Below are 23,676 nucleotides of genomic sequence, written 5' to 3'. Positions count from 1 at the left end.
GTAGCATGCATGTGCAAACTCCGTCTGTTCCTCCACTAATTGTTTTCTTATCAGCGATACTCAGGCTGTCCTAAGAAGACAAATAGCAGCAGTCATCAGTGAGTCACTAAGAGCAGCAGCACCTATTGGCATCATGATGAGTTATAAGAGAGCAATAACTGGCCATGAACTGGAGATCAGATAGATGGCCAGCATGTAATTCATGCTTTTTTTTCCAGGGACTGGGGCACTCGGGGGGGGGGGGGGGGGCATGCAGTTTCACTTGTGAGGGCACATGCGCCCCTGTAATGCTGTCACTGGCTGGATAGTTCAAATCAGACAGTTCTAGATCATGTAGAATAAGGACAAAGGTCAAAGTGCCACAAATAAATATAGCCCCAGCAAAATTACCTTCATCCATATTGTTATGACTGATGTCAATAGGTGATAGCATTGTCGTTAAGCTTCTCTGGCCTTAATTAAAGCCATGTTGTTTACCAAAAAGGAAGCTACATTTGAATGTGCTCCTTTCTGGCATAGGCTGATGAGTAGTTTAAACAGTAGAGGGAGAAGAGAGATATGCCTGTTTTTGGATATAGGATCTCTTACTTTAATAGGAGAGTGGCAGTATTGGTTTCCAGACTTGTGAAAGCATTAATTTAGAGACTGATAGGCTGAATACATGACAAAGGAACAGGACAAGAAGCAGAGTGCACTTCATGAGAAAGCAGGAGAAAACTCATCAGCATAAGGTAGGCATCGGGTGGGATCTTTCTTCGTAGCAGTTTGATATTTTGGAGAAAAAAGCTTCTGGGATGAATTTGGGTATGAAGATGGCTGAAGAGATCATGTACTTTACTAGTGGCGAAAGAAACAGCAGAAGGAGAACCAGCAAAGCCCCTGCTCAAAACAGTCTGATCCATCATGTGTCAGGTACCTGATTTACCAGGATTCCTATTCACAGCCCATGCCAGTGAGTAAAAGATGAATGGGTTTAAAGGTAGTTTCAGGGTCAGAGACATAATCCAGAGGGTTTGATATAGTCACTGGAAAGAAGGACCCTGACATTAATTTTATTAAAGACAATGTTCTTTAGTTAGTTCAATTATTTTCTTTGCATGAATGCATGACACCACAGCATATCTGCTTTCTGGAAGGAAGAGCTATAGTTCTATACATCTAAATTTAGTTTAAACTTGCCTGCTTATTAATGGATACATTTCACTGAGTTGCTGTTTTGTACATTTCTTGCAGCAAAAAAGTTGGTTGATGCAAAACTAAAATCGTTGGATAAGATGGTGCAGAATGGAGAGTCAGTAGAAGGGGAGTTCCTTACATTCCTATTGTCATCTAATAAGCTTTCTTTGAAGGAGATTTACACAGTCTTGACTGAGCTGCTTCTGGGAGGAGTGGACACGGTAAGTCAAAAAAGTACCGGGGCAGCTCGCCAACTGCAGTTCTGAATGCAAGCTGCCAATAGTGATATTTAAACAGTGGCAGGAATACAGCAATAATGTCAGTCTTCCTTACTTCCAGTTAACCATTTAAATTCCTATATCACTATACTTTACTAAAGCTGTTGAATGAATGATTTGTGTTTGTACACCAAACTGAGATGTGGGAAGGGATCCCTCAGTGCCTCTTTTAATATCAGTATTTACATTTAACATGAGCTCTAATGTGCAAATGCATGTCCCATTACATACTGTGAGCCATCATTAATGTTTACTTGTAAAGGCAAATAGAGTGTGGTTATGAGCAGTTTCTAGCAACTCAGAAATGAACATAAAATGTAAACTCGATGTTTGTATTTCTTACAATGTGATGATTTTTTTGTGCAGATGACGCTTGCTTTCAGAGATGACATGGGCACTGGAAACATAACTGCTGTGTATAAAGTTACATACACATAACACATGGGATTGTAACAAACAAGCTCCTGAGAGTGTCAAATCTGTTATTTGTTCATATCCTATTCAGTGGCTGGAGCATTTATTACTTTTAGCATCTGAATACTCATTTCACTTACACAAACTGGGCTACAACTAGATACATCCAAAAGTGTACTCCTCTGAGTTTTGAAATATAGTGCAGCAGTACAGTTACTGTTTAAACTGAAAAAAAAAGAAAAACGTATGTCAGCAAACAACACATTTTGGCTAAATGTAGCTATTGCTTTATAACAGTGTTTTTTTTTTTTTTTACTTTTTTTTTAACTTGGACACGAGTTGCATATTAATTTAGAAGAGCCTCTCATTAAATATTGTGATTTCAGATGGAGCAGCTCAGTCACTGGAGGATTAGAAATGTGCACAACGCATGGAGATTGCACAATTATTGTACTGAATGAAGTTGTTTGGGTACAAAGATTTAATATAAGAAATGAAAATAAGGCTTGATTAAAGGATAAATGAAAGTTATGTACTTACCATAACAGTAGATCTGTGTTGTCTCTTTCAATCCTTCCATGACTTCAGCCACTTTCAAGCTTCTGGATCCAGTGCTCAGTCTCCTCCCCTTACTCATAATCCCTGGTGTTATGTGAAACACCTTCATAGGTTCATAGGTAGGTAATAGGCTATTTGCCTTAGGGCCTATATTAGCCTAGCCAAAAAGGTACCCTGGCTTTCGCCACCCAATAAAATTATTTTCCTCTGCCCCTGTCGAGCAGAGCCACAGAAGTGATCCACAGGGTGAATTTCTTATTTCCCATCCGATCATCAAGATTTTTCTTGAAGAGTGCTAATGAAAAACTTTGTTTGATGTAGATTGGTAGTTTGTTCCAGAGTATGGGAAGTCTCTGGAACAGGAATCTATCCCTCCAGCATGTTTTGTTTATTGTGGTGACAAGGTTTAAGTCCCTAGAGCATGTAGCTAGGAGGGATTGGGATTTCTTTAAGTGGAGCATGTCCAACAGCTCTGGGTTTGACATAGCTTTGCATGTTAGGCAGAGATCGCCTCTGAGTAGGTGATATGCAATGGAGTAAAGCTGGAGTTTTTTGAGACGGTCTGCGTAGGGCATCTGTTTGAGTCCGGTAATCCTCTTTGTGAGGTATTTCTGTGTCCTTTCCAGTTGTTGTACATGTCTTGTGAGGTACATACCAAAAGGGGTGTTGTACTCTATAATGGTCTAATTAGTGATGAGTAGAGGGGAACAATGACCTCTTTTTTCCTGGATGAGAAACCTTTTGTGATGAGGTGTGTCACGTAGAAGGATTTCATGACTACTGTGGTGATGTGATTTTCAAAGGAGAGACTACTGTTCATCTGTGTCCCAAGGTCTCTTATCATACTTTTGGTGTTAAGTAGACTAGCGCCTATATGGTAGTTCATGGGTACAGAGTTTTTACCAAAGGGGATGACAGTGCACTTTTTGGCATTGAGATTGAGGCCAAGGCTTTGACACCAGGCATCTGTCTCATTGACGCCCTTTTGTAGGAGGTCCACATCATTAGGAGCTTTGATAATGGCTCCTAGTTTGCAGTCACCTGCGAGTATTAACCAAAGACCTTCTGTGTTAGCCTGTACTTCAGAGAAGTAGATAACAAACAGGAGAGTACCCAGGACTGAACCCTGTGGTACTCCACTTGTCACTGGTCTGAAGTCGATTTAGAGTCTGTCACTTTCACAGTGTGGGTTCTGTCAGTGAGCCAGTTGGCAAACCATCTTGTGACATAGGGATTTATACCTAGTTTAGTGAGTTTATCTATAATTCCAGAGTGGGGGATGGTGTTGAAAGCCTTAGTGAGACCTAGATAGGCTGTGTGAACCACCTTACCCTCATCTTCGGCTTTGGTGACTGCTTCAATGAAGTCTGTCAGGTTTAGGAGACATGATCTGCCTTTTGAAAACCTGAACTGGGTGGGGTCCCAAGTTTGGGTCTTTGTTTATAAGTTCCATGATGATACACTCCATGGCCTTGCAGGCCAGGCTCATTAGGCTAATAGGGCGGTAGTTCCTTGGGTCCCTGGTGGCTCCCCCTTTGTGGAGTGGGATAACCATCTCTGTGCACCATACAGTGAGCAGGAAGCCTGAGGTGAGGCTATGATTGAACATGGTACTTAGGTAGGGTGCCAGTTCATTCTGTAGTTCATGTAGAACACAGCCTGGGATGGTGTCAAGTCCAATGGATGCTGTGTTTTTGGCTTTGGAGAGTGTGGATTTTACCTGTGCAGCCATGATTACAGGAACTTTGCATTCTTCCAGTATAGAGATGGGCCCTTTAGGGGGTGAGAGGGGGGGTAAAGTTAGGACTGAACCTATCTGCCAGGATGTTGGCAATATCAGTTGGTTCTGTATACTTAGTGCCATTGTGCTGTAACTCAGAGCAGATCTGAGTGTTGCCATTGAGATTCTTGACATAGCCTTAGAATGCTTTGTGGTTGTCTTTAGAATCAGTGGCAATTTTGTTTTCGTAACTAGCTTTGGAGGATTTTATGAGGGATCTCAGCTTCTTACTGTGGCTGACCAGAGAGTTCATCCAATCATGCGATTTTACTCTTTTTTGCAACAGTTTCCTTCTACTGATGTAGAGTTTGTTTATGACGGGGGACCACTAGATTGGCTTCCTTTTTTGGAGGATAGCATCTTGGTTCTGTTAGGGATAGCACAATCCATGCACTCATGTAAGTGCTTATAAAGTGCATTTGTGTAGGATTCAACAGTCGTACCTCTATTGTCTGTCTGCATGAGTGTCATGAAGTTTGCCACTACTGACTTGAGAAGTGTGAAGCTGGCTTTGGAGAAATTTTTTACATTGGTTTCCCTAATGTGGGGTGGGGGCGGGATGTGGTTGTCTAGGGTGATTAGCTTGTGGTCGGATCTGAACAATGATGAATTGACCTCTGGTTTGGAACACCGGTCGCTCATGTTGGTAATGACCAGGTCTAGGATATTGCTGCTTCTGGTGGGGGTGTTGATAAGTTGATCCAAAGCATTGGATTATAAATTCCAGAAAACGTTGACCAAAAGAGTTGGTACCTGAGTAGTTTTCCCAGTTAATTGTGGGGTAGCTGAAATCGCCCATTATTAGGGTGTTATTAGGATGTTGGGTTGTACCCTAATAATTTCCAGTGTATCAAGAAATGAGGAGTGGGAATCCTGGGGCATGGTGGGGGATCTGTAGCAAGCTACAATTTGGATTGCGGTCTTGCCCAGAGTTAGTTGCACTTGGATAATCTTGGATGCATTATGCTGAGCAAATAGCCTGGAGGTGTGGATATCCTTAATGAATATGGGCACATCTCTGCCTGTAGTGTTTCAGTCCAGGTTAATTGGCCAAAAGGTGTGGTATGAATTATAGCCTGGTAATGCAGGGGTGCGCTCTGCAGCCTTGAACCAGGTCTCTGTCACTGCACAGATGTTGATGTTCTCCATTTTAAGGAGTGCCTCGAATGCGTGCATTTTGAGGTTTAGACTTCTAACATTGAGTAGCATTACCCTCAGATTTTGCTTGTTTGTACCTGTTACAGTGGTGAATTTGTAATTTGAACCTTGCCTAAAAAGTCACTATAGGGGTGACAAGAGCCTTAGCAAGTATCCGGAATCCCAAAGGCGACAGTTGCAGGCCATATCTGGCAAAGCATCGTTCTCTGTAGATCATGTCATCCCAGGCAGACAGATACTGGATTCCCTTAGAATAACACCAGAAGCTTAGCTAATTGTTGAAGTCAATCATTTTATCCTTGTACTGTGGTATCATTCTGGGTGATGGCAGGATGCTACTCATGGCTAGGGTCATACCTGCCTGGGATACAAGATCAGAGAACTCCTCCTTGTCTCTTTTCATGTAGTTCAGAGAGTTACATCTCAGGTCATTCACACCAACATGGACAATGACAGAGTCATATTTGTACTTATTGTGGAGTGAACTGAGTGTGTGCATTATGTGGTGGATCCTGGCACCCGACAGGGAGCTGACAGTAACTTTCTCCTTGTTTACCCTGGTGAGTGGAAACATCAGTGTGCCTGAGTCACCTATGAATAGAGTGTTGGGCATGTTGTTATGCCTTATGGGCTGTGGGTGAGTGGCACACTTAGTTTGTGGGCTATGTGTCATTTGGGTTGTGTTGGGAGGTGGAGGTTGCTTGTGTTTCTCCTTTGGAGGTCTCTGTTGCTTGAGCAGATTTTTATTGAGAGCCTCTGTGAATGTAGGTGTGTGTTTTGTGTTTCTATATGTGTGCTTTGGTGGTGTTGGTTTTGAGGGACTATGTGATGAGTGTGGTGTGGTGTTTACCTTCTCCTTTTAACTGTCTAGTCCAGTCTTGGGTGAAGAGAGCTTTGCTTGCAGTTTGGCTATATAAGTGCATCTCTCATAGGTTGTAGTGTTGGATGGTAGGAAGAGAGGGTTGTCTGTGTACATTAATCAATTGCTGCATTGCCCCAAGATGCCCAGAGTCATCAGGTAGACAGGAGAAAACACGGGGAGCTCACCCTTAGACATGCCTGGATAGGTGCTTATTTATTAAGCACTAAAAACTGCTTTCCTCTAGATGAGTGAGGAAAGTTGAGTGCTGTAGTAATTTGTAGCTTATTTAGTGCTTACAATGAGTTCTGAACAAGTGCTGATCTCAAAGAAACATATATATCTGCTAAAACTAAATAAAATGGCTAGTTCTAAGAGAAAATTTGAAGGGCAGACTTTATGGCACTGGGAATAGTTTAACCCTAGCTAAGCCATGCTGCATAAAGTGTATTTTTTTAAATATCACAGTAGCAATTGAGCAAACTGATTTAAACAAATTAACCAATTAACCAATAACAATCTAAAAACTGAGCCCCATTCCAACAGTCTTCGATCAGACAAGTTCTAACTGCACACTCCTGCCGCTAGAGTGTAAGGAGAACCTTCTCCAAAAAAGATGGCCTGGATTAGTGCTCAAGTTATACAAACAAAGCTAGATTCAGCAGGTCTGAATTTAGTCTATGCTACAGCAAACAAGGCATACCAATTTCAGAAAGAAACAGTTCAAATAAGCAGGCATAATAAGCCTTTAACCACAAACTCCCAGCTCAGAAGGGTGGAATCTACCCTCTCCTCCCACAAGAGTGCAGACCACACCTTCTTAATGTAAAATAACTGTCCTGAAGCCCAGGTGCTTAAACCAGAACTAATACACTTTTAGAATAACAGACAGTTAGCCTTCAGTCAGCAACTCCCAACTTAGAAGGATGTAAGCTACTTGTCCTGCCACAACAGTGCAGACTGCAAACCTTCTTAATGTAAAACAACTGGTCTGAAGCCCAAGTGTTTATACCAAAGATTTAGCATAACAGTTACAATTTAATCTGGCTACTAACAAACAGTAATAAATGCAGCAGAATAAATGCAATTAAGTACTTTTAAGAACAGGCAGCAAAAGCAAAATAAAGTAATAAGGTAGGAAGAAGCACAAATACAGTAAAAAAGATAAATAAAGTGCATTTTTTCTATAATAGAAAACAAGCAAACTGATTTAAACAAGTTACCCAATTAACCAGTAAAAAAGCTCAAAACTGAGCCTTGTTCCATCAGTCTTCAATCAGATGAGTTCTAACTGCACACTTCTGTCACTAGGATGCAGGGGAACCTTCTCCAAAAAAGATGGCCTGGATTAGTGCTCAAGTTATACAAACAAAGCTAGATTCAGCAGGCCTGAATCTAGTCTATGCTACAGCAAACAAGGTGCATCAATTTCAGAATGAAACAGTTCAAATAAGCAGGCACAATAAGCCTTTAACCAGAAATTCCCAGTTCAGAAGGGCAGAACATGGCCTCTCCTCCCACAAGAGTGCAGACCACAAACCTTCTTAATGTAAAATAACTGGCCTGAAGCCCAAGTGCTTAAACCAGAACTAATACACTTTTAAAATAACAGACACTGAGCCTTCAATTAGCAATTCCCAAGGATGTTAGCTACCTGTCCTGCTACAACAGTGCAGACCACAACCCTTTTAATGTAAATGTAATGTAATGTACTGTAATGCAGAACTCTGAAAGGAAAAAATGCCAAAAAATATACTTAGCAATCAGCAATATATTTCCAGATTGTTTGAGAATCACACTTCATCCAGAACACCAGTTTTCCAACAGTGTATGCAAGCATTTACAAACAGAAACTATTTTTAAATCAACAAGCCTTGAAGCAGTCAGATAACACAAATGCTGTTAGACCACTTTTATAAACTCCACCTCAGATAAAATTTGGCTGGGGCTCATATGTATCTGGGCACCTGGTTAGTGTGCCAGTAGAAAGAACATATGTTTTTTTTTTCAGGAAGGGTACATAGATGTAACTGCAATAAGCCAATCACTTATGGCTTATTATAGTGAAGTGCTTTTTTTTTTTCACTCTTCACTTGAAGAACTGAGAGGGGTTGATTGCTGGTTCATAGCACTGGGCCAGGGAAATAACTGAACCAGCTGTGCTTCTGATGGCTTCATACAGTAGTTGCATCTCTAGGTCATGTTTAGTAGTGGTGTGTAACATAGGCAGTTTCTCAGCCATTATTTGAGGTTGAACTACAATCAATAGCATTTGTTAGTCTTCTTCTAGCAAACATTTGTGCATTCTGTAAGCTACACTATTCTTTGCATCAGAGGCATAATTAGTGGAGGGCAGAAATGACAGGTGCTAATGCTGTGGAAGTGCAGTACCAGCATTCAGAAATTAATATTTATACTGCATTTGTGAGTAGCACCTCTCAGACAACTGATCAACTACCCACACATTCAAAATGATGACTTCTGCAGATATTAAACTGTCTTCCTTATCATACATTCTCACAATGCTGTGTCCTGGAAGTCTCAATTTCTTCAGAAGCCATATGGTGCACATTTTGAATGCATGCATCATTAATATCCCTCTGATTTGCAAAACTGCCATTATTTTCCATTTGGACTGCATAAACTGTTAATTGTACTTACTGTCATGCAAGAACCTTTGCTCAATACGCTTACATGCTTTTAACTATATTTGAAAAGAGGCAACTTGAAAGAGTAGCTTGTATATCCTGTGGTTGTACATACCACTAAAGAAGATCTGTCTCCGTCAGTCCCTTTAATTCGTGCCCTGAATGAGACCATGGTATGCAAGCAAATGTATTCAGCTTACAGATAAACTATAACATTTTAAATATAGGCTAAACCATTATATTGTAGTCTATAACAGTGTTAAATGTAAACAGAACTAGATTTTCTGTGACTAGAATTCTTTGACAAGATAGATTGTTTCATTAGTTCTGTTTCTAATGGGGGCTGCCAGGTCCACTTTACCCCACCAAAAAATATCTGTAAAAAAATGTTCTTATTTAACATTTGTTTACGGGGAACGTCTGACTTTAAACAAATCTAATTTGGCTTCCTTTTTTGGAGGATAGCATCTTGGTTCTGTTAGGGACAGCATGATCCATGCACTCATGTAAGTGCTTATAAAGTGCATTTGTATAGGATTCAGCAGTCGTACCTCTATTATCCATCTGGATGGGTGTCGTGAAGTTTGCCACTTCTGACTTGAGAAGTGTGAAGTTGGCTTTGGAGAAATTTTTTACGGTGGTTTCCCTAATGTGGGGTGGGGGCGGGATGTGGATGTCTAGGGTGATTAGCTTGTGGTCAGATCTGACCAATAAGGAAGTGACCTCTGGTGTGGAACACCGGTTGCCCATGTTGGTAATGACCAGGTCTAGGATATTGCTGCCCTGGTGGGGGTGTGGATAAGTTGATCCAAGGCATTGGAATTTATGAATTCCAGAAAACATTGAGCAAAAGAGTTGGTACATGAGTAGTTTTTCCATTTAATGGTGGGGTAGTTGAAATCGGCCATTATTAGGGTGTTGGGTTGTACCCTAGTATTTTCCAGTGTATCAATAAATGAGGATCACCAGCTCTATATTCCTGGTCTTTACTGCATATCAACAATCTGGACCACCTTCCCCACCCCTATAGAAGAGCTGATTGGGTATGGCACCATACACTCCTGTTTATCTGTGGACAGCTCCTCAACAGACGGATTCTAGTCAGAATTAGGTCAGTTCTGAGGCACACAGATATCCTACTGATTCATTTTTAATCTGTACCATTCCTAGGTAACATTCCAGTGCAAGAATGTTTCCCACCGATAACCCATATGATTTAAAGTGTACCCATAGCAAATATATACAAGAAAGGACTGCTTTCAGTGTAACAATTTGATGGATTTTAGTTAGAAATATTTGGTCTACATGCTAAGTTAAGTGAGTGAAAAAATATACTTCAAACACTGACTGCAATATTGTTTAAATTCTTTAGACATCAAACACTATGTCATGGACACTATATCACTTGGCTAAGGAACCAAATATTCAGGCCCACCTGTACCAGGAAATCAGTAGTGTCTGTCCTGGTAATCAGATCCCAACCACCGAAGATCTGACAAAAATGCCATATCTAAAGGCAGTAGTAAAGGAAATCTTAAGGTAAAACTCTTATCATTGTTTCTTATATTTTATTAAGTTTAATTATCCATATTGATTTGTTTTGTTACCAATTGTTTATAATGTGAAATCCCCAGTGTAGCCGTTAGTGCTACAAAGTGATTTAAATAAACTAAAATAGAAGTAATAGTTCATAGTAATGGAATACAGCATTGTTTTTCTTTCTGTGGTAATATTTTCTAATGCCACCAAAATATCTATATTTAATAAATATGTTTGTTGAGAAGACATAATATGCACTTTGATGTAATTAAGCTGATTTGATAAGATATACACCGACCTCATTGTTTTTATATATAATGGTGTACATAATGACAAAGTCCATTCATTTGATTGTGGTGTGCCAAATGCCTAGAATAGCTTTGTAGAAGTGAGGCTAACTATTTATTAACTACTTAGTTGTATGGAGTGCTTTGAAAAATAGCTTAATACACTTTGGGCTTAATCATAGTCACAAACTATTAATGCCTATAATTTTTTCTTACTGTATCCGATGGATCCATTCACAGAAATCCACATTTCTGTTTACATACCTTACACACTCCTCACCAAAACTGATTTGGAGCTCTGTGTAATGTTGTACATCACATGCAAATCAGTTGTTTTTTGGAAGAGGGAATACTTGGTATCAAGCAATTTTGTGTTATTTTAGTAACCATTGCAGCTCATAACAGAGAACAATAATTGTTATTTTATCTTGTCTCATAGGTTCATAGGTAAGTTTTAGGCCATCAGTCTGCAGACCATTACAACCATAGCCAATAATCCAGTTCCCACCATCCTCACTAAGTATATTATCACTATGAGAACTGTAGAACTGCAAGCTGTTATAATGTGTGGTATGTGAGTATATTACACTTTTGACTAACTATATTAAAACTCTCAAATTAAATGCAAAACTCAAGAAACTGTTTGGGTCATCTCCATGGCAGATAGTGATCAAGCCAGTACAGTGACTCATAAGACCTGGCTTTGACTCGCAGCCCATCCATTGAAGGATGGGGTGCATTATCTCAGACTTTAATAATCTGGACATTGAATATCTCTCAACCCTGGACTCTCATCAAATTGTCTTTATTAAAGGAAGGTCCTGGTTGTGATGTACTAGTGGCAGAAGGACTGCATACTGAAAGGCATTCTAATGTGGAAAGACTGGAGAGTGTGCAAACATTATGGTATTGAAGTGACTGAAAAACACTGGAACATGAGCCACAAAGCATCATAGAAAATAATGAAGTATACATCACATGGGATCACCCTTTGCCATCAGTTCAAAAGACAGATGCTAGAAAGCCTTATATATTGATCCATGAAAGGAAGACAAAAGTAGCATTGATCACTGAAATCGTCAGATCCAGTGACTACAGTGTCTTGCATGAAGAGAGACACAAAGTCATAAAATATCAGGATTTGCAGGAAGAAATGAGAGCAATGTGGAAGAAACATACTCAGGCAGTCCCAATAGTAGTAGTAGCAATGGGTCTAATAAAAAAGAATCTACAATCGTATTTAGATATGTTACCAATACATGTAACCTCGTACGAACTGCAGAAGGAGTCATTACTGGGCACATTGCAGCTGCTGCGAAGAGCACTTCTGGCTGACATCAAAGACTGAAACAATACTAATTTCATGAGCTTTAACCATACTTTGACTTAGGAATTGGGTCCATTCCTCTCATGGTATTAGAAACCCAAAAGACTTAGAGAAATTAAAAAGGAAGGTCCTGCCTCTTTACCCTCATTAATTTCTTTGAAAAAGTAACTGAAGCACTGAATAGTGGTTATGAAATGCATATGTCATATCTAGACCTGGCCAAGGCCTCTGATGCTATTCACAATTCAAGCATTATTGATAGACTTGTAAATCTGAATACAAATCCTTATTTCATGCACTGGGTAGCTAATTAGGTGTCTCACAGAACCCAGGCAGTTAGAGTAGCATGTGCTACTTCAGAAAGCAAAACAATTACCAGTGATGTACCACAGTGCTGTTATTCAATTTTTATCTGACTCACAATTGCTCTAGCACAGCTTAGACCATGTTAACAACTTCTGCAAGGCAAGGATAACAGTCTCAAATTATATGTAAAAAAATGTAGCATAGTTCATTTTGGTGAACAAAACAGTTTCACTTACTGTATAAGAGATGTACTCCTCCAATCAGACAGTGATGTAGGGGATCTGGGTATTCTTGTTAATAATTACTTGTCGTTTAACCATCATGTCTCCACAGCAGTTCAGAAAGCCTTTAATCTGACCCATCTAATTTCCAAAGGTATCTTCACTAGATCCAAAGAAGTCATAATTTCCCTTTACTCATATCTTGTGCATAGGTTCATAGGTTCATAGGTTGGTAGTAGGCTATCGGCCCTAGGGTCTATACAAGCCTAGCCATAACAATTCCCTGGCTATTTCTTCCCACACTATTTACTTCCCTGGATCCCTGTCTAGCAGGGCGACTGGCATGATCCCCGAGGTGAATTTCCTTTCTCCCATCCAATCATCAAGGTTCCTTTTTAAAAGAGCTAAGGAGGCGCTCTGCTTGACATGCATGGGCAGTCTATTCCAGAGTCTGGGGAGTCTCTGGGTTAGGAACGTTTCTCTCCAGCATATTTTGTTTATTGTGATGACAAGGTTTAGATCCCTGGAGCGTGTGGCTCTGAGGGATTGGGATTTCTTTAAGTGTAGCATGTCCACCAGCTCTGGGTTTGACATGGCCTTGTATGTTAAGCAGAGATCGCCTCTGAGTACATGATATGCGACAGAGTTTTTTAAGGTGGTTAGGGTAGGACATCTGCTTTAGGCCTGTGATTCTTTTAGTGAGGTATTTCTGTGGCCTTTCCAGTTGTTGCAGATGTCTTGAGAGGTACATACCAAATGGGGTGTTGTATTCTATAATGGGTCTAATGAGGGATGAGTACAATGGGACAATGACCTCCTTTTTTCTGGATGAAAAGCCCTTAGTGATGAGGTGTGCCACATAGAAGGATTTCCTGACTGGTGTGGCGATGTGCTTATTGAAGCTGAGACCACTGTCCACCTGTGTCCCTAAGTCTTTTATTGCACTTTTGGTGTTTAGTGTACTGCCTCCTATGTGGTAATTCACGGGTATATGTTTTTTCCCAAAGGGGATAACTATACATTTCTTGGCACTGAGCTTGAGCCCATGGCTCTGGCACCAAGCATCTGTTTCTGTAAGGCCCTTTTGTAGAATATCCATATAATTTGGGGATTCATTAATGGCTCCCAGTTTCAAGTCATCTGCGAACTTTGTTAGCCAGAGTCCCTTAATGTTGGCCTGTACTTCAGAGAAGTAGATGCCAAACAAGAGCGGTCCCAGGACTGAACCCTGAGGTACTCCACTTGTCACTTGTCTGGAGCTGGATTTGGAGTCAGCTACTTTTACAATGTGGGTTCTGTCAGTAAGCCAGTTGGCAACCCATCGAGTGACGTAGGGATTAATACCCAGCTTAGTAAATTTATCTATAATTCCAGAGTGGTGGATGATGTCAAAGGCCTTGGCAAGGTCCAGATAGGCTGTATGGACTGCCTTACCCTCATCCACAGCTCTGAAGACTGACTCAAAGAAGTCAGTCAGGTTCAGGAGACAAGATCGGCCCTTCACAAACCCAAACTGGGTGGGGTCCAGTGTTTGAAGGTTGTCAATATCTTTGTTTATAAATTCCATTATAATACGTTCCATGGCTTTGCAGATCAGGCTCATTAGACTGATGGAGCAGTAGTTCCTGGGATCCAAGGTGGATACCCTTCTTGTGGAGTGGGATAACTGTAGCTGTGCACCACTCAGTGGGCACGAAGCCTGAGGTGAGGGTATGATTAAACATGACACTTAAGTGAGGTGCCAGTTAATTTTGTAGTTCATGTAGTACACAGCCCGGGATGTCATCTGGTCCCATGGATGCTGCATTCTTAGCTTTGGAGAGTGTGTTTTTCACCTGTGTGGCAGTTATTACCGGAATTTGGCAATATTCCATTATTGAGATGGGCCATTTAGGGGGTGAGAGGGGGGTGAAGGTGGCACTGAATTGATCTGCCAGGATATTGGAAATATCCTTGGGATCAGTATATTTAATGCCATTCTGTTATAGCTCAGAGCAGATCTGAGCATTGCCATTTAGATTTTTGACATAGTTATAGAATGCTTTGTGGTTGTCTTTGGAATCTTTTGCAATTTTATTTTTGTAACTAGCTTTGGAGGATTTTATGAGGGATCTCAGCTTCTTACTGAGGCTGGTAAGGGAATTTTTTGCATCATGGGATTTTCCTCTTTAATGCAACAGAATTTTCCTTTTGTTGTAAAGTTTGTTTATGGCAAGAGACCACCAGATTGGCTTCCATTTATGGAGGAGAGCATCTTGGCTCTATTTGAGATGGCACGATTCATGCATGAGTGGATGTGCTTGTACAGTGCCTTAGTGTAGGACTCAGCAGTCGAACTTTCAGTTCCCGTCTGCATGGGTGTCATAAAGTTTGTAACTTCTGACTTGAGTAGCATGAAGTTGGCTTTGGGGAAATTTTTTATGGAGGTTTCCTTACTGGGGAGTGGGGGTGGGATGTGGATGTTTAGGGTGATTAGCTTATGGTCTGACCTGACCAACGAGGGGGTGACCATAGGTGTGGAGCATCGATTTCGCATGTTGGTAATTACCAGGTTTAGGATATTGGAGCCCCTGGTGGGACTATGGATTAGTTGATCCAGGGCATTGAAATTTATGAATTCCAAGAACCATTGGGCAAAGGTGTTGGTACACGAGTAGTTTTCCCAGTTAATGGCAGGGTAGTTGAAATCACCCAGTATTAGGGTGTATGGTTGTATCTTAATATTTTCCAGTATGTTAAGAAAGATGTAGTGAGAATCTTGGGGCATGGTGAGGGATCTGTAGCAAGCTACAGTTTGGATTGCAGTCTCACCTAGTGTTAGTTGCACCTGGAGTATTTCAAATGCATTGTGTTGGGCAACTAGCCTGGTGGTGTAAATATCCTTGGTGAATATGGACACTCCTCCACCTTTAGTGTTTTGATCCTGATTTGGTGGCCAAAAAGTGTGGTAAGAGTTGTAGCCTGGTGTTGCAGGAATGCTCTCTGGAGCCCTGAACCAGGTCTCAGTTACAGCACAGATATTGGTGTTCTTCATTTTTAGGAGTGCCTCAGGAGTGTGCATTTTGAGGTTTAGACTTGTAGCATTACCTACAGATTTTGCATGCTTGTACCTGTTACGGTGGTGGTTTTATCCTTTGAACTTTGTCTAAAAAAGGCACTATAGTGGTGGCAAGGGCCATAGCCAGTAACCTGAATCCCAGGGGCGACAGGTGCAGACCATCTCTGGCAAAGCATCGTGGTCTGTCGATCATGTTGTCCCAGGCAGACAGATACTGGATCCCCTTTGAATGACAACAGAAGCTTAGCCAATTGTTGAAGTCAATCATGGTGTCCTTTTCTGGTATCATTCTGGGTGAAGGCAGGATGCTACTCAGGGCTAAGGTCATACCTGCCTGGGCCACATGATCTGAGAGCTCTTCCATGTCTCTTTTCATGTAGTCCAGGGAGGTACGTCTCAAGTCATTCACTCCAACATGGACAATGACAGAGTCATATTTGTACTTGTTGTGAAATGACTTGAGTGCAAGCATTATGTGGCAGATCCTGGCACCCGACAGGCAGCTGACTGTAATTTTCTACTTGTTTAGCCTGGTGAGTGGGACATCATTGTGCCTGACTATAGAGCCACCAATGACTAAAGTGATAGGTACATTGTCTTGCCATAGGGACTGTTGCTGGGTGGCACACTGGTGTTGTGAGCTATGTGACACTTTGGTTGTGACTGGTATTTGTTTGCATTTCAGCTTCAGAGGTCCTTGTTGCTTTGGCAGGTTACAGTTAAGGGCCTCTGCATATGTTGGTTTAGTGTTGCTATCAGTGGGTGTTGGTGGTGTGAGTTTAGAAGGGCTATGTGTTGCTTAAGGTGTAGTGTGGGTGTTAACCTTCTCCTCTTGACTGTCTAGCACAATCTTGGGTGAAGAGAGCTTTGCTTCCAGTTTGGCTATGTAATTGCATCTCTCGCAGGTTGTAGTGTTGGATGGTAGGAGGAGAGGGTTGTCTGTGTACATGAGGCAATTGCTGCATTGCCCCAGTATGCCAAGATTCACCAGGTGGACAGGAGAAATCACCGGAAGCTGACCCTTGGACGTGCCTGGTTTGGTGCTTTTTCTGAAAAGTACAGGAGCTGTTTTCCCTTCCCTTAGCAAGGTACTTTGCAATTATAGGCTGTTTAGTCCCTATGATTAATTTCTCCTTAATTAATTATAAATAATTACTCCTTATTAATAAGGAGAGTTGAGTGCTTGTATCAGTTTAAGGCTTCCTAGTGCTTTCCAGCAGGTATTAGAGCAATTGCTAGTCACAGGGATGCTTAAAGGTAAGATGAAAAAAATTGTTTATCCTAAACACTGCAGTGTGTACTAGAGAAGTTAGATGTGAAAGTAGGTAACTTAAGTTTTACCTGTCTAAAAAGTTAAGTTTTAGTGGAGAGTCACTATTTCTAAAGCAGCAAGATAGATTGAAAGGGGGTGATCACTTTTGTATTCTGGTACTATGGAATACAGTAGGATGGCCAATAAATTTAAATAGTTGAAGGGGAGTAATTTCACAAAATGATAATTTTCTGTTTACTCACACAAGCCAGTGAAAGCAGAGAGGAAATGAGATATATGGTCAAATTAACAAAAGAGGCAGGCAACTAGAAAGACAGTGGTATTTAGGAACAGAATGCCTGACTCACAAGAGACAGAGCTATGGTCTCTTTTGAAGTTTTAATATGCAGTTAAAAGCAGAATACAAGTGAAACACAAGCTAAAGAAAACAAATCACAGTATGCAAAATATAAAAAGGCAATAAACTAATACAAAATACAACAAATAAAAAGCAAACTAACCTTTCCTTCACAGCAAAGTGTAGCAGAGTCTGGGTTAGCCTTTCTAATAAAGCTCTGAAATGTTTTTTTTACCCCTTATAAAGAATGTTTAGTTCCTAGCTCCACCCCCTCAGTTCACAAATGTTTAACCTTAAGTGACCTCTTCTATCTTATGTATGAGTACTTAATTGATTAGCTCTAATTTCTGCCTGACTCAAAAGAGACAGACCTGTGGTCTCTTTTGAAGTTTTAATATGCAGTTAAAAGCAGAATACAAGTGAAACACAAGGTAAAGAAAACAAATCACAGTATTCAAAATAAAAAAAGGCAATAAACTAATACAAAATGCAACAAATAAAAAGCAAACTAACCTTTCCTTCACAGCAAAGTATAGCAGAGTCCGAGTGAGCCTTTCTAATAAAGCTCTGAAATGTTTTATTTACTCCTTAAATAGAAGGTTTAGTTCCTAGCTCCACCCCCTAAGTTCAAAAATGATTAACCTTAAGGGACCTCTTCTATCTTATGTATGAGTCCTTAATTGATCAGTTCTAATTTCTGCCTGACTCACAAGAAACAGAAAGGCCACCAACCGGAATCAAGTGGAAAATGTATTACAACGAAACGTACTTCGAACACACAAACTTTAAAAACAAAAATAACCAAATGTATATGTAAGCTTTTTTGTTTAAATAATTTTAAACTTCATCAGACAATCCATTAAAATACATCAGTTCCTTTTATAACTTTTCTTCACTTCAAAAAAAACTCTACATGACTCATAAAACACACTTATGCCTAATCCTACTATTTTGACTGTTTGAAAAAATCTAACTTTCCCCCATGTTAATGTTACAACAAAATGGAATTTTATGTGAATATCTAAATTTATATTAGTTAGAAAATATATGTATAGAGCGAAACAATTTGTATATGTTCAATTGTAAAATATTAAATAGAAATTATTATAATAAATAAATACATCAGTAATATTATTCTTAAAAATTAATATACAGAAATTATTTATTTAGAATGGTATCAGCCTTTCTGGAATTATAAAAATAATCAATTTAAATTACCAATATCAATCCAATAAATACTTATATAATATATAATATTTTAACTATTCAATATTTATTTCTTATAATTTTTTTTTATTTAAATATTAAAATAATAAAATAATATATAAAACATATATTATTTTTAAAATTCCTTAATAATAAATAATTTATATTCATAAAAATGAGTCAATTAAATGTCTATTAACATATTTATTGTTATTATTATAAAATAATATCTCGAATTAATAATCAAAATATGCCATTTAATCTTTAATTTTCTTTTTGTTTAATGCCATTAATTTTAATATTGGCTCTATTGTACTTCTTTCATTTATTCCTGGCCATGTATCTGCTTGTAATTTAATTTGCCATTGTAATTCTTTTTGTTCAAGAATTAAACCCCAAGGACTTCTGTCTTCTATTTCAACATGATCTATAACTGTAAAATTGAACTGATGATTATTATATTCATTAATATGTTTAGCTAGAGCATTATTTACTTTATTTTTCTTTATAGAATATTCTTGTTCATAAATCCTTTGAGATAGAGCTCTCTCTGTTTTTCCTATGTAAAATATAGGGCAGGAATCACACATAGCTTTTGATTTACAGTTATATATTTTTTTAAAAAAATATTTTTTATTCCTCAAATAGAATAATTGCCCTACTTTTATTTTCTGACACCAATTACAGGCTCCACACTTTTTCATTACATGTTGTTATTATTTTTTATATTTTGAGTATTTGATTTTAATAATTCTTTAAAACTTCTCCCTTTTCTATATACAATTTAAGGGAAACTATCTATGTATTTTTTACATTGAGAATCATTCATTAATATTGCCCAATTATTTACACAAAAATTCCTTTAATATTTGATATTCTTGCGAAAAAGTAATTATTAATGCTTTTGTAAATTCATTTTTATTTTCATCATTTAACCTTAAATTTTCATTAAATGTAGTATTTATTATAATATCTTCATTAATAGTAACTACCATATTTTGATCTTCATTATTTATATTATTAATATTAATATTTTGCGCTTTCAAAATGGGAAAAAAATGGCCGCTTAATCTTTTTTGTGTTACTTCTGTTATTAAATTATCTACTAGAGCTGGTGGGTAATTTTTATTTAAAAACATACTTTTTAAAAAATTACATTCTATTTGAAATTGTTCAAAGTTAGTAACCATATGTGCTGCTCTAACAAGCTGACCTTTTATTACTGATTTTTTCTGATGTTCTGGATGGGCACTACTATAATGAAGAAAACTATTAGAATATGACTCTTTTCTATGAATTACTGAAATATAAGTTTCATTTTCATAATCTTTAATAAGATTCATATCTAAATAATTAATATTATGATCACTTATATTCCACGTGAATTTAAAAAAATGAAGTAGTTTCATTAATATAAGTTAAAAAAGTGATTTAAAATATCGTTATTACCATTCCAAATAAGGCTGATATCATCCTGAAAGTGATGATAAGATTTAACAAATGAATGATACTTACTGTTAAAAATAAATTTTTTCTCCCAAAATACCATCACTAAATTAGCATAAGTATCTCCACACGGTGAACCCATTGCAATACCTTTTTCTGTAAATAATATTTTTTATCAAATGTAATATAATTATTATTTAAAATTAATTCTAAAAGTTCAATAATAAGATTGGTTAGTTCGTGATTAATACAATGTTGACTTAATACTTCATTAACCCATTCTAGACCTATATTTTGGGGGATTACCGTGTAGAGGTAACATACGTCTATAGTTACTAAGATGTCATGTTTATTGAATTCTATTTCATTCATGTGTTCTAAAAATGTCCATGAATCCTTACATATATATTTTTCATTTTTAACAATCTTTTTTAACTCGTAATTGACATATTTAGCACATGCTGAAGTAATAGAATCCCTTCCATCTACTAATGGAAGCATGGGAGGATCTAATAAATCTTTGTGTATTTTTGGGTTTCCAAAAAAATTCTAGGTGTTATGATATTCAAATAATTATATAAATCTATATCAATTCATCTTTCTAAAAACATATAATTTATTTGTGTATATATTTTCTTATATGCCAAATTTCATTAATATGTTTAGCTAGAGCATTATTTACTTTATTTTTCTTTATATGGAGTTTTTTTGAAGTGAAGAAAAGTTATAAAAGGAAGTGATGTATTTTAACGGATTGCCTGATGAAGTTTAAAATTATTTAAATGAAAGCGCTTACATATACATTTGATTATTTTTGTTTTTAAAGTTTGTGTGTTCAAAGTACATTTCATTGTAATAAATTTTCCACTTGATTCCGGTTGGTGGCATTTCGCTTTTATTGCTTTACTAGTTTGTTTTGGAAAAGAAATGTCACAAGAAACAGAGCTGTGGTCTCTTTTGAAGTTTTAATATACAATTAAAAGCAGAATACAACTGAAACACAAGGTAAAGAAAACAAATCACAGTATTCAAAATATAAAAAGGCAATAAACTAATAGAAAATACAACAAATAAAAAGCAAACTAACCTTTCCTTCACAGCGAAGTGTAGCAGAGTCTGGATGAGCCTATCTAATAAAGGCTGTCTGACCTATTGTGTTATATAACGCAACTTTTGGCATGTATTTATCTAAACATATCACACAAGCTGAGAGACCACAGAGATTCATAACTAAAATGATCAGTGGCCTATTTGATCTCCTATTCCTTGCAAAACTAATGGTACATCAAATACTTAGTTAAAGGAACTAAACCTTCATCAGCAGATAAATAAGAAATGTTGATGTGATAGAATCAAATACTAATGTATACTTTGCCTCTAGAACAAACTTCCACTACATGTCAGAGTAGCATATTTGCCACCTGCACGGTAAACCTAGATAATTGGATGGGCAGCCTCATATTCTCTCTCAGTCTGTCTTGTCTTGCCCCCCTTGAGGCTAGAGGGAAATTTTGAATAGGGTTTTCAGCTGGGCTTGGAATGGTCTGCAGACCGACTGCCTAGTACTTATTTATGACCATGTGAACCTAAGAACTCTCTGACAAAAGGATATTCAAGGTTGTCACTATATATGAGATATACAGAAACATCACATTGTAGTCAGCTTGTAAGAGTCTAAAGTCAGCGGGAGTTGTAGTATACAAAGTGTGCTAAAAAGACCATTAAATTACTTAAAGATGTGTGGGTTGGAAGGATGTCAATGCTTGATTTTTTCCCCTGCAGTAACTTTTTTATTAAACACTATATCAATTTATGTACATTTTCTGCATCACATGGTTATTTCACAGTCAGTAGGTTTTTTTTTTTTTTTTTTTTTTTTTTTTTATTTCTTGATAGCTTAGGTTTTTGCCTGTATAAAACTTATAACTGTGCAGCCCCTTTTTCTGCACCATTTGAGCCTTATGCTATCAAATACTGAGTACAGATGTTGCATGTTGTCAGTCTGCATATGCTTAATTCATATTACAATAATGCTTGTTTATTCACTTAAGTTGTCTATATGGAGTGAATGAACCTTATATTATTAAATAAACTGCAAATTGTTTTGCTGTATCGAATCATGGTATGAATAAAATATAAAACAAAACAAATATATGCTCTATACTAGGGAAGTATGAAAGCAGATTTCTTAGAAATATTGAATTTGCATAATTTTTTCATATTTGCCTTTATTGTCCCCATCCATCCTCTACTGTATTTTGCCATTCCTCTCCGATCACCACAGCAAGTCAGAATTGGGTATGGGGTATTCACATATCATACCATCCTGATATCTGTGGTGGCTTTTCCACTTTAGCGTACCCTTAACCCAACCATGTTGTGCAGGGATATCACTGTGGTGCATTTGTGCATGTTAGCAGGTGGATACCTTTTCTCTAGGCCGTGCATCTGCACACCATCAGAGGTATCAGCTGTTACACTAGAAAGGTAAATCTGCTATATATTTTTTGTCACTTCTGTGTTGGTTGTTATAAATAGGGCTGCAAGATTTTTAAATGTCCCAGGTTATTTTTTTTCCATGAAAACTTGAGATTTTGCAGGACAAACCATACAACCAGTGCAAAGAACTGGACTTCGCTATTCGTTTATTTTATTTTTTCAAAAGTACAAGCTCAGTCTTGTAAAATTTGAATTGTTTCTAATGTTTTAATTTAATATTACTTTGTTTCAGATTAATAACAATTGTTTTATGCAACTATTCCTGAAAACCAAGAAAAAAGTTTTGAACTAAAATCTCTGTATATTATGTCATTTTTCCTGTTGTTTTTCACATAATTTAACTGCTAAAATAGGAATTGTCCTATGTTAAGCAGGACTGGTGGTACCCCTGGCTGTAAAAAAAACGCTATCAACAACCTGTACAATTGTGCCTATATCTCTGCTTGTTCTACAAGACTGTAAACATAAAGCAAGTATTCCATCTTCTTTATAAAAGCAAAATAAGGATCCTTTCATAAATAGTAGGATACCACACACAATCGTATTTATGGCAGAAAGCTTCACAGATGGAGCCTGACTGTGACCCAAGTGATCCAGGTTCAAATAGTTGTACAGGTAATGAAAGAACCTGTCCGGGAGGGAGAAGAATGATGAAGAATTGTGTGCACCCGTGCGTATGCTTGCACATACACATGTGTGTGTCTTAGAGTGTTCAAAAATATCAGCGATCTACATTCTAGACTTAAAGACAGGATGGCAAGTGCCTACTTTTGAGAGTGGGCAGGTTGACACACTTCATACATGCCCATTGCATAAGCACTCCATGGGCACTACAATAGTCAAAGTGAGATTTAAATGCGGCCAAGATGCCAGGATGACAGCCTCAAAACAGCAATGTCATTGTCAAATAAAAGAAATCAGTGGGAACAGTTTCTCACCCAGTATGTGGAATTAATTTAAGTAGGCCGCTGTGGTGGATAGATGGTCAGGAGGCCTTAGGGAGCAAAAACTGTATAATAAATTATATGGGCATTACTGGAGGAAGACAAGCACTGTGGATAAACATTAACATTGTTCTTTTATACAAAGTTCATGACAGAAACACTAGAAAAAATTGCCTTCATAAGACATGTTCCCAAAATGCACGAAAAAGTGAAGCACAATCAACTGTCTGGCTACATTTTCTAGTATTCCATCATGCCTGATATTCAGTATGGCTTTGGGTTTGCCCAATGTGTGAATAGTTTTTGTTAAAATCTCAATCAGCTCAGTTGTGAATATGAAGAAAGGTAAATACGTATTTACC

General features: G+C 38.0%; 1 protein-coding gene across 1 annotated transcript in view; it reads left to right on the top strand.

The window, feature by feature from the left end:
- Positions 1 to 23,676, top strand: part of LOC122804911 (sterol 26-hydroxylase, mitochondrial-like) — a 755,523-nt gene that overhangs the window by 495,311 nt on the left and 236,536 nt on the right. Inside the window, exons 5-6 of the mRNA XM_044075121.1 lie at positions 1,234 to 1,397; positions 10,244 to 10,410. Coding sequence (XP_043931056.1) covers positions 1,234 to 1,397; positions 10,244 to 10,410 — 331 coding nt within the window. The remainder of the gene's footprint in view (positions 1 to 1,233; positions 1,398 to 10,243; positions 10,411 to 23,676) is intronic.

The sequence above is a fragment of the Protopterus annectens genome, chromosome 6.part0 (assembly GCF_019279795.1).
Source record: "Protopterus annectens isolate FY-2018-M chromosome 6.part0, PAN1.0, whole genome shotgun sequence".
Taxonomy (NCBI): Eukaryota; Metazoa; Chordata; order Ceratodontiformes; family Protopteridae; genus Protopterus; species Protopterus annectens.
This window is presented reverse-complemented; position numbering and strand designations above follow the sequence as displayed.